Source organism: Coenobita brevimanus, chromosome 80 (genome assembly GCF_032717465.1).
Source record: "Coenobita brevimanus isolate Jiangsu-jjx chromosome 80, ASM3271746v2, whole genome shotgun sequence".
Classification (NCBI taxonomy): domain Eukaryota; kingdom Metazoa; phylum Arthropoda; class Malacostraca; order Decapoda; family Coenobitidae; genus Coenobita; species Coenobita brevimanus.
The window spans coordinates 23,711,061-23,725,817 of NC_137033.1; the positions used below are offsets into that span (position 1 = coordinate 23,711,061).

Consider the following 14,757-nt stretch of genomic DNA (forward strand, 5'->3'; position numbering starts at 1 on the left):
AGGTGAGGGAAACAATGGTTGGGGAAATTAAACAGTTAGCAGCAAATGGTTGGTCCATCTGCGGGGAGAAGACCAGTGGCTGTTGGGCCAAGGTATTGCCAGACCTGGTGGTAAGGGGGCAAAGTGGTGCTTATTTCTGTGATGGCCTGTACCACTGTGTGTAGCCTGGCTGCATGTGAGTAGCCCCTGAATCAGATCTGTCTGCACTGGCAGTCTATGGTGGCTCCCTGTTTTTGTAGTAGGTCCAGCCCCAGGTAGCCATCATATGCTGTATGCTTGGAATCGAACACTATGAACGAGTGGCTAGTGTAGGAGGAAAGTTCCAGGGTTGTTATAAAGAGAAGGTAGGTTTTGCCCCTCAAAGTCAATGGTTAGTCCCCTGCCCCGATAAAGTCAGTGGACGAGGGTTGGAGGGGCTGGAAAGCTGCCTGATTTTTGTGGTAATACTGTGTGTACAGGCAGGAACACATGGCACCTGTGTCCACCAGGAGCTGGACAGGACCCCCTTGGAGGTTGATCTTTGCATAAACTGGTGTTTTGAGCTGGCTGCTGGTTGCCCCTGCCAGATCCAAAACTGAGAGGGGAGGGTTTAAAAATCTAGCCCAGCTTCAGAGGTGTTCATCTCTTCTAGGGGCATCTCCCCGTCGTCGAGGATAGCAGTTGGCTCCATTTTGCCCTCGAGTTCTACCTGTGAGTTTTCTGTATGGGCACCACTGTTGGCTACACGACGTGGGATGGTGCAGGGTGGTGGGGGTGGGGCCTATTTATTCTGCTGGTTCTGTCGGGCCTTAATTTGTTCCTGCATGTCATGTAGGGCACGAGACACATTGCACACCTTGAACTCCCAAGGGTTGATCAAGATTATGGTATCTTGCCGCTGTGGTTTATCCTGTGGAAATGGAGAGATATGAGGATAGAAGGGGTGGTTGGTCTTAAGACTTGGCTGGGTCGGGACGTGGAGCACGGCCTCGAGTGGCTTCTGTCTCCCCACATGTGCTGCCAACAGCCATTGGATTGTTACTATGTCTCTATTAAATCCTTGGGTGTCATGCATGGTGAAATGTTCCCATACAGCACTGAGTAGGACATGTACCAGGTGGGCAAAAATGTGCTGGTTACATTGTTTTCTCCCTAAGCTAGGCATATGTGGACATTATGAGTTTCCGCATATCCGCTATGGTAGCATCCAGGTCTCCCTCGAACTTTACGCCGTTAAGTCATGACAGTGCGACAACTGCCCCGAGGGATGGTTGGATGGAATCAATAACTATCTGTTTGAATTTTGCCCATGTTAGGGGCACATCAAATTTCCTGGCTACCAGGGCAACTGACTTCCCTAAGTGGGGCTGTAATACCGCAATCTTCTGCGCATCCTCCTCATAAACCAAGTCCAACATTGGCTTGGCCATTTCCATATAGGTAGTGATATCAAACAGTTTGGGGTCATTCTTGGGGATGGGAATGTGGGCCCTCAGTGCTGCGATGTTGGCATCTGTGTACTGTGTACCTCAGCTAAAGAAACTCCGCTTTGCCTTCCCTCCGTATTTAGAATCACCACTAGCCACCAATGTTATACTGTAATTTTCCTACTCCAGTGGGGTTCTTCTAAACAGGAACACCAAAGCAAGATGCAATAGACCTTAAGAGTACAAGTTAAACACAGAAGCTCCAGATGGCAAAGCGAAAGATTTATTACGACACTGGGTTTTATGTACATCTTTATGTCTGAGATCATGAAATCTAACTGGAGAAAATGGCCAACTGGGGCCAAGAGGAATTGGGGAGGGGGAAATCTGGAGGGTGATGTCCTGGATATGACACACTCGTCGCAGGGGTATCTCCGGACAAGGAGGAGGGCCAGGGCTTAACTCTATGTCTGTACGGGTGCTGTAGTGTGGTGAATTAGTGGTGATATGGCTAACGGGGAGACAGGTTACAACCCTGGATCTAGAGAAGTTGAGGCCAAATGTCTGGCTCTTTCTCCCTCTTAGTCTGGCGATAAGGTTGTGTGATTTGTGCCCATAATGGGTCTAGCACTGAAGTTAGAAGGAACCCAAGACAGTCAGGACAACAAGCTTATGTTATCAGGCCCAAGATTCCTTTTCCAGGGGTAGGAGGGCACTCTTTACCTGTGGGAGGGGATGTGTGTGTAGGGGGAGTGTGGAGGGGACTGGGTCCTGCTTCAGTGTCACATTGGGGAAGCCTGCCGGACTCTGGGGAGTGCATGGTCTGGAGCACCTTCTGTGCTGCCCAGCCACCTCTAGCAAGCTCGGGGGTGCTGCATCTGGCAAGCACACGGGAACACTGGAATTCCTTCTGCGTGGCCAAGCCGCCTCTAGCAAGCACTAAGTTCACGAGCCCTCCCTGCTCCTGGTACTGGTGGATTGATCAGCAATATGGGTGGTGTTGCGGTTCTGGGCTAGAGGGACTTCCGACCGTGGGATGTGCTGGCTCCCGGAGTCCTTCTTGGGCAGACGCTCATACCTCCACGACTCGGTTGTGGCTGCACACATTTTCTCCTGCACCCTTTTTAGCCGGAACTGTGACTGATCTTTCAACCTGTCATGTTGGGGCCCCGGGTATTTTAATAAATATTTTCTCTCTTTTTTTTTTATGTTTCTAATGTTAATTCCTGAATGCAGTTCTTTTTTTTACTCTGGGTGGTTTAGGAAAGAGAGGAGAAAGATAATGGGTGCAGCACTTTCTTTCTTTTCTTGACTTTCTTCTCTTCTTATTCTTACACTAACACAAGGGGAGCAAAAGAATGAAATTCACTCGACTGATTCCCAAGATGTAGTGACCTATGGTTTAGAGGCTAGAGTAGTCTGTGTCAACATCTCCCAGATCTTTGTTCCCTTCCCAAAATTGTTCACAGTTTTTCTACAGGTCGCGCTGCACTGACGTCAGTGGCCATGTTCTGTTAAAAACTCATTTGATGCCGGCGACCACAGACGGGTTAAAAAACGAAAAGGTGTATTTTTACCCCAATCACAAGAGACACAGTCAGCTGTGTCAAAACCTTATCTCCTGACATGTAGTGACTGTTACATTAGACACTGAAAGAATGAGAGAAATTGAAAGGTGGAGTTACCAGCCAAAGAGTGTAATGGCAAATATAGTCACTGACGAACAAGTGGGAGAGAGAGTAAACATAAAGAACCCCAAGGAACATCACTACCGAAAACTTTAGAAGAAAAGTGGTGACACGATCCAAAATAAAACTTCAGAAGGCAAAAAAACGATAGCCAGAAGATGTACATGGGCAGTTTGGAATCAAATGACCTGTGTCGAACTCTAAAGACAATCGAAATGTCTGGTGCAATTGAGAAGATCTCACTGGAACTCCAAAGGAAGGACGACTATAAATCTTAACCAAGCATAACTAGTAAGATAAGGTGCCTGACATTATATTACATGAAGTTAGCATAAGTACAGTTTTGTACGGCAGGGTAAGAATTACATATGTTCAGATTAGGTTAGGCTGGCTTCAGCTTTGAGTTTTTGCTTCTAAATACAGTAAGTCCACAACACGGTGTGTCACGTTACCTGTCAAAAGCAATATTGCCAATTTGGCGCTTTCGGTGCTAAATCTAGCACATTTCATACAAATTTACTGTGAAAAAATCTTTAATTTTGCTCTATATTTAGCGTGTTTTAAAGCCCAGTTTAGCACAAAAATCTGAACAGTTCACTTAAAGCTTAGCACATTTTAAAGCTCACTTTAGCAATTTTCATGATATCATTTTGGCAACACTGATTCAAAAGTCTCGACTTCCAGTGATGGCAGAGATTGGTCGGATAGATACTTAGCCATTACCACTGCCTTTTCATTACGTCTGAGTGTCAACATATCCCTTCCTCTATCTTCACCATTTCACTTCCATGACAACTTTCATATTTTATCCTTCATGATACAAGAAGATTTTATTCATCTTAGGAAAGACTTTCTGAACTGGATGGGTTATACAGCCTTTATTAACCCGTCCATAAACTGATTTCTGTATATAAGCTAAATTCGTCTGAAGGGAGAAAGAATATAAATGCAGGTAAATATTCAGCAGAAGGCACAAATAGAATTAAAGTAATTTGAAGAATTTTTTGTTCATATCACACCATTTACTGGAACATTCGGAATGATTCAGGAGACATCTTAGCCTTTCTTGGTAAGCTGTTTATTCTTTCCTCTTACAACTTAATACTGACTTGTATGTTGCTGATGTAATTTTGGTCAGTTTTAACAAGACATAATACAGAATAAATACTGAACACGGTGGGGAAACTATTTTCCCCCTGGGGGGATATAGTGTGCGCAGCTGTATATACGCACCTTTTAATATAGCTGTGGCAGAGGAATTTTCCAGGGAACGTTTAGTGCTGATTCAGCAATTTAATAACCCAGGTATTTGGTCTAGTTTTCTGGTTAAAGTCTTTATTATTAATAAATTAAATGGTACTGTGTTTAACCTTTTATGGACAATTACAATGTAAATAGGTGTATAAATACTTATAATGATAAGAACATTCCATGTACCTGACTGTGCATCCTTAGTATGGTGACATGGAAAACGGAAGGTGTTATATCTTAATGTAAATAAAATTATTTTTTTTATTTTTTTTTTTTTTAACAAAGATTAACACGTTAAGTTAGACCTACTTGTAACTTTCATGAAGTAAGTAATTGTATTTAAATAATTATAATTAAATAATATTTGGCATCTCTGAATCCATTGAAGGAGGGAGATTCGCCATTTTTCAGTTACAGTTGTTCCTAAGTCTCGCTCAAGCAACACACTGCACACAGACGGCACCAGGATGCTTGGATACCTCCAAGTAATCCAACCAAGGCAGCAAGCCCGCCTAAAGTACGCTGTTCACTGGTTGTCTTATTCCTTTCAGTGATACAGAGACCAAGGTGCAAACACAATCAGAGATGGGAGAAAGAAAACTCATCGTACCTAACAGCAGTTTATTGATTTTATTCTAAGATTACAGCAGGTGTGGTGTATACAGTAGAGGGTTGTCAGCTGCTGTAGTGATGACGGCTCCCGGTGGAGCTGGTGAGATACTGCTGGAGAAGCCCGTGCTGGTGCTGCTGGTGAGCTAGCTGGACCTGGTGATGTTGGTGAGCTAGCTTGGACCAGGTGCTGGTGAACTAATGTTGACATTCACCCTGGTTTGACTTCCTCGGTGTGGCTGCAGAGTCACCCGCTCTGCTCCTGCAGGCAAGAAGGGCACACCGACCAGAGGTCCCTTGTGCTGTTGTTGCCCTGAGTGCACGTATGTTGTCTCTGGGACCGTCAAGGGAAGTGGTTGTAGTGGATGCTGGTGGTGGTCACTACAATACTCCCCTTCCCTCCCAGGCACTGTGATAGCTCGCTCCAATGTGTGAAACATAGCACTCTGGGATGCATACAGTGTGGCCACAATGGGTTGTGTATCCGTCGGTAGCATCCACAGCAGGATTGGGGGAAGAAACTTGCAGAGGAAGAACAGAGGTGTGAGTGTCGCCAAGGGTATCGTTATGTGGTTCATTGGATGGTGGAGCCAATATATCAAGCGAGCATGATGGTGGAGGTGGTGGTGATGGTGGTGTTCTGGGTGTTGAAGGCTCCTGCTGGGGTGGTGGTGTTGCGTTCGATGGCTCACCTGGAGGCATGGTTGCTGGCTTCAGGTGGTTGATGCTCACAATGTCCTGTTTTCCTTTGTGGCTGATCGTTATGAACTTCGCTGAACAAGAGATGGCTTGGAATGGGTCATCATAGGGACATTGGAGAGGGTCATGGTGGGCGTTCCATCTGACAAAAACGTAGTCAGCATTGGCGAGGGCTGGTGGTATGGCGATTTGGTTGTTTGAGAGGTGACAGGGTGCAATGGTTTTAAAGGAGGTCACTGTGAGCTGTAATGCCTACAATAGGTCATAGTGACTGAGAAGAGGGCTTGTGTCCAGTGAGAGGTCGCCAAGAAGTCCGAGTGGTTTGCCATGGGTAAAGTGCGCTGGACTGTAGCTGAGGTCTTCTTTGGGTGAAGCACAGATGCCAAGGAGCACCATGGGAAGTACATCCACCCAATGGTAAGAAGGGTGAGGTGGTGCCTTGTTAGCATGGGTGGTCACTATATGTCATCATCTGTCATTCTGACATATCTAGCTACGCATCCTTTAAGATTTGGCCAAATCAAGGGGAAATGGCAAAGGTGTAAGGAGATAATAATAGGTGAATTAGTGTGATAGTTATACCTAACTCATTCTTAGAGACTCATGTTATTTAATTTGAGCATTTGGTGCTTGGTAGACGAATACTCTCAGAAAGTAACACTCTAACATTTTGATGTCCCAAGTGCGGACAACAGATGTGTGCTGAGGCTTTAAGTGGATTCAAGGATCCTTTCGTGAGGCATAGCATAACTCTGTGCACAGTACTGTAGAGGTGCTAGATACAGAAGTACGAATATTCCGGTCTGCAGGTGGAAAAGCTAGTTCCTTTTCAAATGATGAAGAGCTAAATACCGTACTGGATTGGGAACACCACAGCACTATCCTCTTTCTGGGGGAGAAATGATATTTATGAGGATGTGGAAATGAATGAAATCATCATGAATAGTATGGCAGTGATAGGGGCTATTGAAAAAAAAATGTGTAAGTCCTCTGTAGCCATAACTCTCCTCGAGCCTACAAATGTACCATATGGTGCACCAGTTAGCTACAGCACATTTAATTAGTCAGCAGGGCCGTAAACAGGAAGTTGCAGAGAATATGGAGCGGAAGAGATATTATTCACTTTAATGCCAAAACCTTCCAGGCAACCCTTAAGGCTGACGGTATTCACTGAAACCGTCAAGGCAGAGAGGTCATTCTAATGAAATTTATAAACTATACAGAACAAAAGAGGGACACCTTTTGTGCAGTAGATGCCATGGGAAGTCCTACGGAATATTGATGAACTAACTGCTTCAGAGCTCAAGGTAATTTTGTTGTTTATTTAGGGGTTAAGATTATGGGGACAGTGGTATAACCCAAACAGTTTAACAATCCAGAGGGGATAGGTTTAAAAACTTTTCCCCACAATCGTCAAAATTTAAGGTGCAAATATAAGAATTTGAATGTTATAAGGTAATCAACCAAAATGTCCATTTCACTGGGGCTGATTTGGTGGATGCACCTTCACTGGCATGAACTGCACTGATTTCTAAGCAATGAGACCTGACTTTCCTGAAGTGACGAAGGGAACTTAACCTATAAAGATTGGGGAGGGACTAAAGCTTTCTTCCATGAGAAACGGGGCATAGTCGATCCCTTCAAACACCATCTTTAGCCTTATGAAGTGATATAATGCAACACACTGATCCTGTATACTGTAGGTACTTACTTACCTTTTAAAGGCGTTAACCTGTCGATTACGGTACGATCAACACTAACTACAGTTAGCAAAGTTGGCATGATGCAGTAACTATCTCTTTTTTATCATAGTATTTCTCACGTATTTCGTATTCCATTGCCCTCAAATACAGTATACCATGACACAAATACTGTATAGCAATGCAACAATATTAGCAGTAATACATGTAACCCCTTCGAACGTCAGTGAATGTCTGGGTGATAAGGAGGGGCAGGGACTGCTAAACAAGAGTTTCACACAGCTTCTATGTGCCCAAAGTCGAAAAATCGGTTCCAGTTTTGGCGTTACACCAGCCGCTGTACAGGAATGGGCCTTGGTTTTTTGGTCAGTACAGGAACAGCAACTGTACTGTAAGGGTTAAATAACCTAAACTGACTGAAAAAAGGCCTGAACTGAACTACTTCGATTCTGAACATGGCTGACAGGCATTAGAGTTATTAAAATGGATCTGGGGGTTATGACCGAACTGGAAGTTCCCTGAACAGATCTGTAGTTACCTAAATGGATCTCATGTAACCTGATTGGCAGTGAACTGGCCTTACCGAGCTTGAATTACTGTGAAAGGCTTGAATGAACTTAAACTTATTATAATGACCTCAAAACTGAGCTGAAGGTACCACGCCAGCGCAAAACAGATGTGAGAGGCCTGACTGGAACCAAAATGGCACTGGTGTACCTGCATGAATACCGGGTATGATTTGATTTGAACATGCCTAGCAGACCCTTAATGGTCATACGCTGCCATGGATTAACTTAACTGGACCTGACAGGACCTTACGTGGTCAGTTTAGTTTTAATCACTATACATGAACCTGACCTGATTTCACTGGACTGGACTGAATGGAAAGAGCATGAATTAACCCATGTTGCTGGGGTGGACCTTACAGGACCTAGTAAATAAAAATAGACCTGAATGGACCTGAACTGATACAAATGATTTTAAATTAACCTGATTTGACTTAATTAGATATGAAGTAATTTAAATGAACCTCCCGTGGCACGATGACTCAATGGATGTAACAGAGAATGAAATTGCCTGAATGGAAACAGACCTTCTAAAACCTTAATGGTTGTGAAAGGCCTGAATCTGATATGGTCACCAAATAAATATTTTTTTAATTAAGCCAGGCAGGAAATAAAGTCCATTTTTATGGGTTTTCTGGATCATATGCAGGGTGATAATTTTGCTAGTTGACGGACAGTTATGATGACTGATAGTTACGCTGAATGATGGTTATGCCAGCTGAAAGATAAGCTGGCTGACAATGAGGCTAGCTGACATTTATCCTGGCAGACAGTTACGCTAGCTAACTAGCACAGCCAACCTGTTTACTGCCGGACACTTGGGGGGCTCTTGGCCTGAAAATGAACAAAAAGGGCCTAAGACGACCCTACAGAGGGCATTTTACGAATCTGAGTTTGTATTCATAAAGAATCTTGCGAAAATACTCGTATAAATTTTCAAGTTAAGAAATTTTGTGAATATGACTCGTATCCCTGAGAAACATCGCCTAGTATTCAGTTAGACGTGGAAAAATTGGTGGAGTCACCGTGGTGGCTCCAGTTTGGTGGTTTTGTCCTCGGTACAACGAGTGACTCGGACTAGTGAGTTACTGGGTCGACCTCTGCCGCTAGCAAGGTTCGGCAATTATGCCGGCAGACAGTTGGGCTGGCTGACAGTTATGTCAACTGAATTATGCTGGCTGAGGTTAGGCCAGCTGAATTGTGCTGGCTGATAATTATGCTGGCTGACATTCACGCTGGCTGACTTGTGTTGAATGATGATTGAGCTGGCTGACAGTTATGCTGACTGATAATTATGCTGGCTGATAATGAGTTCTACTGACTGATAATTATGCTGGCTAACAGTAATGCTGGCTGATGCTGGCTGATAGCCTAATTATGCTGGCTGACATGCTCTCTGATTATTATGCTGGCTGACATTTATGCTGGCTAACAGTTATGCTGATAATTATGCTGGCTGACAGTTATGCCGGCTGATGATTATGCTGACTGACATTTAGGCTGTATGACAGTTGAGCTGACTGATAATGATGCTGCCTGACAGTCACGCTGGCTGAGTTCTACTGACTGATAATTATGTTGCCTGACAGTTATGCTGACTGATAATTATGCTGGCTGACAGTTCTACTGACTGATAGTTATGCTGATTGAGTTATGCTGGCTAATAACTATGCTCATTGACATATGCTGGCCGATAATTATGCTAACTGACATGCTGGCTGAATTATGCAAACTGATAATTATGCTGGCTAGCAGTAATACTGACATAATTATTCTGCCTGACATTTATACTGACTGATAATTATTCTGACTGACAGTTTTACTGACTGATAATTATGCTGGCTGAGTTATACTGACTGATAATTATAATTATGCTGGCTGACAATTATTCTGACTGATAAGTATCCTGACAATTATGCTGACTAATAATTATGCTGGCTGACAGTTATACTGACTGATAATTATTCTGCCTGACATTTATGCTGACCGATAGTTATGCTGACTGGCAGTTATGCTCAAAATTATGCTGGCTGACAGTTATACTGACTAATAATTATTGTGATTAAGTTTTGCTGACTGATAATTATGCTGGCTGAGTTATGCTGATAGATAATTATGGTGGCTGTAATGCTTACTTAAAAGTATTCTGGCTGACATTTACGCTGACTGATAATTATCCTGAGTTATGCGGACTGATAACTATGTTGGCTGACAATTATGAAGACTGATAGTTATGCAGAGTTATGTTCACAATTACGCTGGCTGAGTTATGCAGACTCATAATTATGCTGGCTGACTGTTCTGTTGACTGATAATTATGCTGACTTACGCTGACTGATAATTATGCTGGCTGACAGTTATGCTGACTGATAATTATGTTGGCTGACAGTTATGCTGGCTGACAGTTCTACTGACTAATAATTATGCTGGCCAACAGTTATGCTGACTGAATTATGCTGGCAGACAGGTATGCTGGCTGACAATTCTACTGACTGATAATTATGCTGGCTGACAGTTTTACGAACTGTTAATTATGCTGGATGACGGTTATACTGACTGATAATTAAGCTGGCTGAGTTATGACAGTTGACAGTTATACTAGCTCACAGTTACGTCAACTGACAGTTATACTTGCTGACATATATGCTAGCAAAACAAAGTTGCGCAGCTGAGGTAGCACTTGTTCAATATAACAGCCAGACCTCAAATAATTCCTCCATAGATAGACAGATAAACCTCAAATAATCCTTGAAGGGCTGACCACGAACAAATCGCATCTAAGTCACCGTCTTCTTCCATCAAGCAACCCTTCTTCATATCACACCACACTCACTCATGTGCCTCTCCACCCCATCCCTCCACTTCATCTTTCCCTCTTCCCTTCCCCCTCACATACACTCTCCTAGTCATTCTCTCACTCTCCATTTGTTCCACAAGTACTTGTAATACTTTCCAGCATATCCACATCACCCCGATAGCTTTCTCGATCTTTGTGTGGGCAAAAATTACTTTGTCTTCTTATAAACTTACGCCATTCAAAATATCAGTTTTAAGCTGATGCTTCATAAATCTACAGTAAGTGGCTGCATCTTTCCATAACTTCATACTACTCCAGTAACGTGACAAGAGCTGAAGGCATTAAAGAAACTCATGCTGCCAGCCGTATTTCACTATAGTCGCGGCGCGCAACTCTTGAGGTTATTATCGCGCCTAGGCAACCTACCATTCAAAAGTGCGTCCGATTTCGTGTATGATATGAGACGCACGTGATTCGTGTATGATATGTTCGTGTACAATAATACTCGTGTATAATATATTTGTGCATAATAATATGATTCGTGTATATGATACGAAATCGGACGCACTTTTGAATGGGAGGTTGCCAGGGTACGATAATGACAACCTCAGAGTCGTGCGCCGCGACTATAGTAGCCACTAAGGGGTCTGTCTTTGGAATCCTGTTACACTGTCGGTTACACCAAAGCATGACATGAAGCACAAATGTCGAGACTGGCTTATGGTAACCACGTAAATTATGTGGTATGTAATCAGTGACTGAAAGATATGTAGAGGTCCATCACTTTCACTAGCATCTTACACTGAATGAAGCCTACACGTGATGGCGCTGTGCACCCTAGGTGGAACAGCTGCAGCATCCACTCAGATGCTACACCTTATGTTTCCCTACACCCTGCCGTGGAAAGGACCCTGATCCCACCCAGATGAGGCGCCTGATCCGATCCCTGCACGGTGTATGTACAGTACTGTGCTGTATCTGTAAGACGGTCCTACAGAAGGAGTTGCTTAACTGTGCTCCACTGGAGTTGAGTAAAAACAACAACAATGGACCAAGGGCTGTATTGTACTGTAGGTGGCATGGGAGGTTTGGTACAACCATCTCCCTGGTGATTACATCTCAATATTCTCTTTTATGTTGTTAATGAAAGCTATTTCTGCACTATAAATATATAAAAACATATTAGAGAACATTAAGATGAAATATGCGTAATACCTCGCTATGAAAAAAAAAAAAAGTGTCGCAATGCCTCAGGTTCCACTCAGAATACAACCTTATGAATAATACTATAAATCTGTAGACAAACTCACATTCATGAGGCCAATGGTTTTTTCCTTCTTCTTATTCCTGCATTTGGTGGCAGCAATCTTGTTCCTCTCCCGCCGTCGTCGACGCCGCTCCTCATCCTCTTCGGTTAGCTGGAGGATGGATAATTTTTAACTTGGGAGTCCTTATCACGTTTGTTTAAACTTGACAAAGATCCCTAACCATTTTTAGCTCAGCTGATAGTCATGTGCAGTCGGACTAGAGGTCAATCTGACAATCAAGGAGACTCATTCCTACTTCATAACTAAGGCTCATCAAAGTTCATGCAGTAATGACTTAGTATTCAAGCTATGGGAGTGACCCAGCTCTGTCAGGTGAAAACAAACCGACTAAAACAAACCACTTACAATCGATGACGTAATGTTTTGCTTTATTATTGCTACCTCCGATTTTAGTCACATTAAGGAAGACTTTTTGAACTGACTGGGTTTGATACGGCCAGAGTTAATGCTAATAATACTATAGTTAAAATCTTTTAATATAAGCGCCCCTTGGTAATGTGACTTAAATAAATATATACGTCACCGAAATAAGGGGTTCTTTCTGTTACACTTCGATAAATACTTCTTATTACTTCGCTGTTTCACATAAATCAAACAAGTGGCATCCATCAAAAGACTCTAAACACAAGTTTTCATGTTCACATGGGATGAAATTTGGAATAGGGATATTTATTCTTTCTGGACATGAATCAGATGAAACAAAATCAAAATCATCATCATCATCATCATCATCATCATCCGGACCTCCTTTCCCACCCTAAGGCAGGGTGAGGAGTAACAATGTCAAGACAGCCCAGATTTAACCAATCCAATGGGCTACGCTTCTATTCACTCATCATTCAAGCCCCTGGAATCCTGGATCAATCAGATACGCCAAAAACATTCACCACGTTCTATAGCTTCACACAAACGTATCCGATAGAGTCAATCCGAACGCTGTCACGTTAAAAAAGGGTGCCAGCTCCCTGATCATGCACTTCTCACGACACTCATCCAACCAGCTCGATCTCCTGTCAATTCCATAGCCTCACCAACTTCCAAACCTCTCTTCCTCACACACTCATCCACCATATCTCTCCACCTTCTTCTTGGCCTACCTCGCCTCCTCCCTCCTTCAAATTCGCTCAGATATACCTTTTTCACCACTCAGTTGTTATCCATTCTGTCCACATGACCATACCATCTCAGCACACACTCTTCGATTCTGGTGTCCAACGACTTTCTTACTTCACATCTTTCACGAATCACATTATTTCGTATCCTATCCACCCTCTATACTCCACATACATTCCTCAGCAGTCCCCCCTCCACTGTTCTTACTCTTGACTTTTCACATTGCCACACCATAGTCTCACATCCATAATAAGTTGGCACTAACACTCCTTCATGTAAGCCTCGTGCAGCTGCAACACTCAAGCCTCTGTTTCTTATCAAGGCCTTCATTGCACCAGTTACTTTTCTTCCTTGTGTCCCTCTACTTTCCACTTCTTTTGCACATTTTCCTCTCTTTTCTATCACTGTACCCAGCTATTTGAATTCTCTCACCAATTCCAGTCTCTCTTCATTCACTGTAACATCACACTAGGAGTCACCTTCTCTCAGTAACCATCACTTTACTCTTTACTACGTTTACTTTCAGTGTACGACGCTCACAGACATCAGCAAAGCTCTGCACTAGCCTACCAAGTTCTTGTCCGGTATTTGCATGCAGTACTGCACAATCAGCATACAACAAATCTGAGATATTCCATCGATCACCATTCACTACCAACGCCATCACTCTCTCCATTACTCGTGTTTTTACTTCTCTCATACAACCATGGGGACATCACACAACCTTGTCGCACACCCATACCGATCGTGAACCATTAACTGTGATGCCCATTTACCCTTACACATGCTTCACTACCATTATAAAAACTCTTGACGGCACCTAGCAGCTTATCATCTACACCTACATGCGAAAATTCCACAATCCATCTCTGTCCACTTTGTCGTACGCTTTTTCCAAATCCATGAATGCCATAAACACCGTATGGTCCTTCTCACAAGCCTTCTCTGCTAAGTCTCACTGCAAATATTTGATCCACACATCCTCTCCCATTCCTAAAGCCACCCTGTTCATCACTCACTAGGAATTCTGATATCTCTCTTACTTTATCTATAATAATTCTTCCATATACCTTCCGTACCACACTCAATAAACTTATGGCAGGATAATTCTTGCACTCACTTTGCTCACCTTTATTTTTGTACAGGGGTACAATCACAGCCTTTTTCCACTCTGCTGGCACAGTTTCACTCATCCATGCCTTCTTACATATCTCCAACAAGTACTTCATTCCACTCTCTCCATATATATATATATATATATATATATATATATATATATATATATATATATATATATATATATGTATAATATATATATATATATATATATATATATATATATATATATATATACATACTATATATATATATATATATATATATATATACATATATATATATATACATACTATATATATATATATATATATATACATATATATATATATATATATATATACTATATATATATATATATATATATATATATATATATATTATATATATATATATATATATTATATATATTATATATATATATATATATATATATATATATATATATATATATATATATATATATATAAGGATGGAGATGACA

At 42.2% G+C, this 14,757-nt stretch overlaps 1 protein-coding gene across 2 annotated transcripts in view; it reads right to left on the minus strand.

Annotated features, from left to right (window-relative positions):
* Positions 1–14,757, minus strand: part of LOC145409372 (uncharacterized) — a 145,401-nt gene that overhangs the window by 15,014 nt on the left and 115,630 nt on the right. The window contains exon 4 of one of the 2 annotated variants that reach the window (XM_080279844.1): positions 12,027–12,134. The exons of the other annotated variant lie outside the window; for it this stretch is intronic. Coding sequence (XP_080135970.1) covers positions 12,027–12,134 — 108 coding nt within the window. The remainder of the gene's footprint in view (positions 1–12,026; positions 12,135–14,757) is intronic. 2 annotated transcript variants of the gene reach the window in all.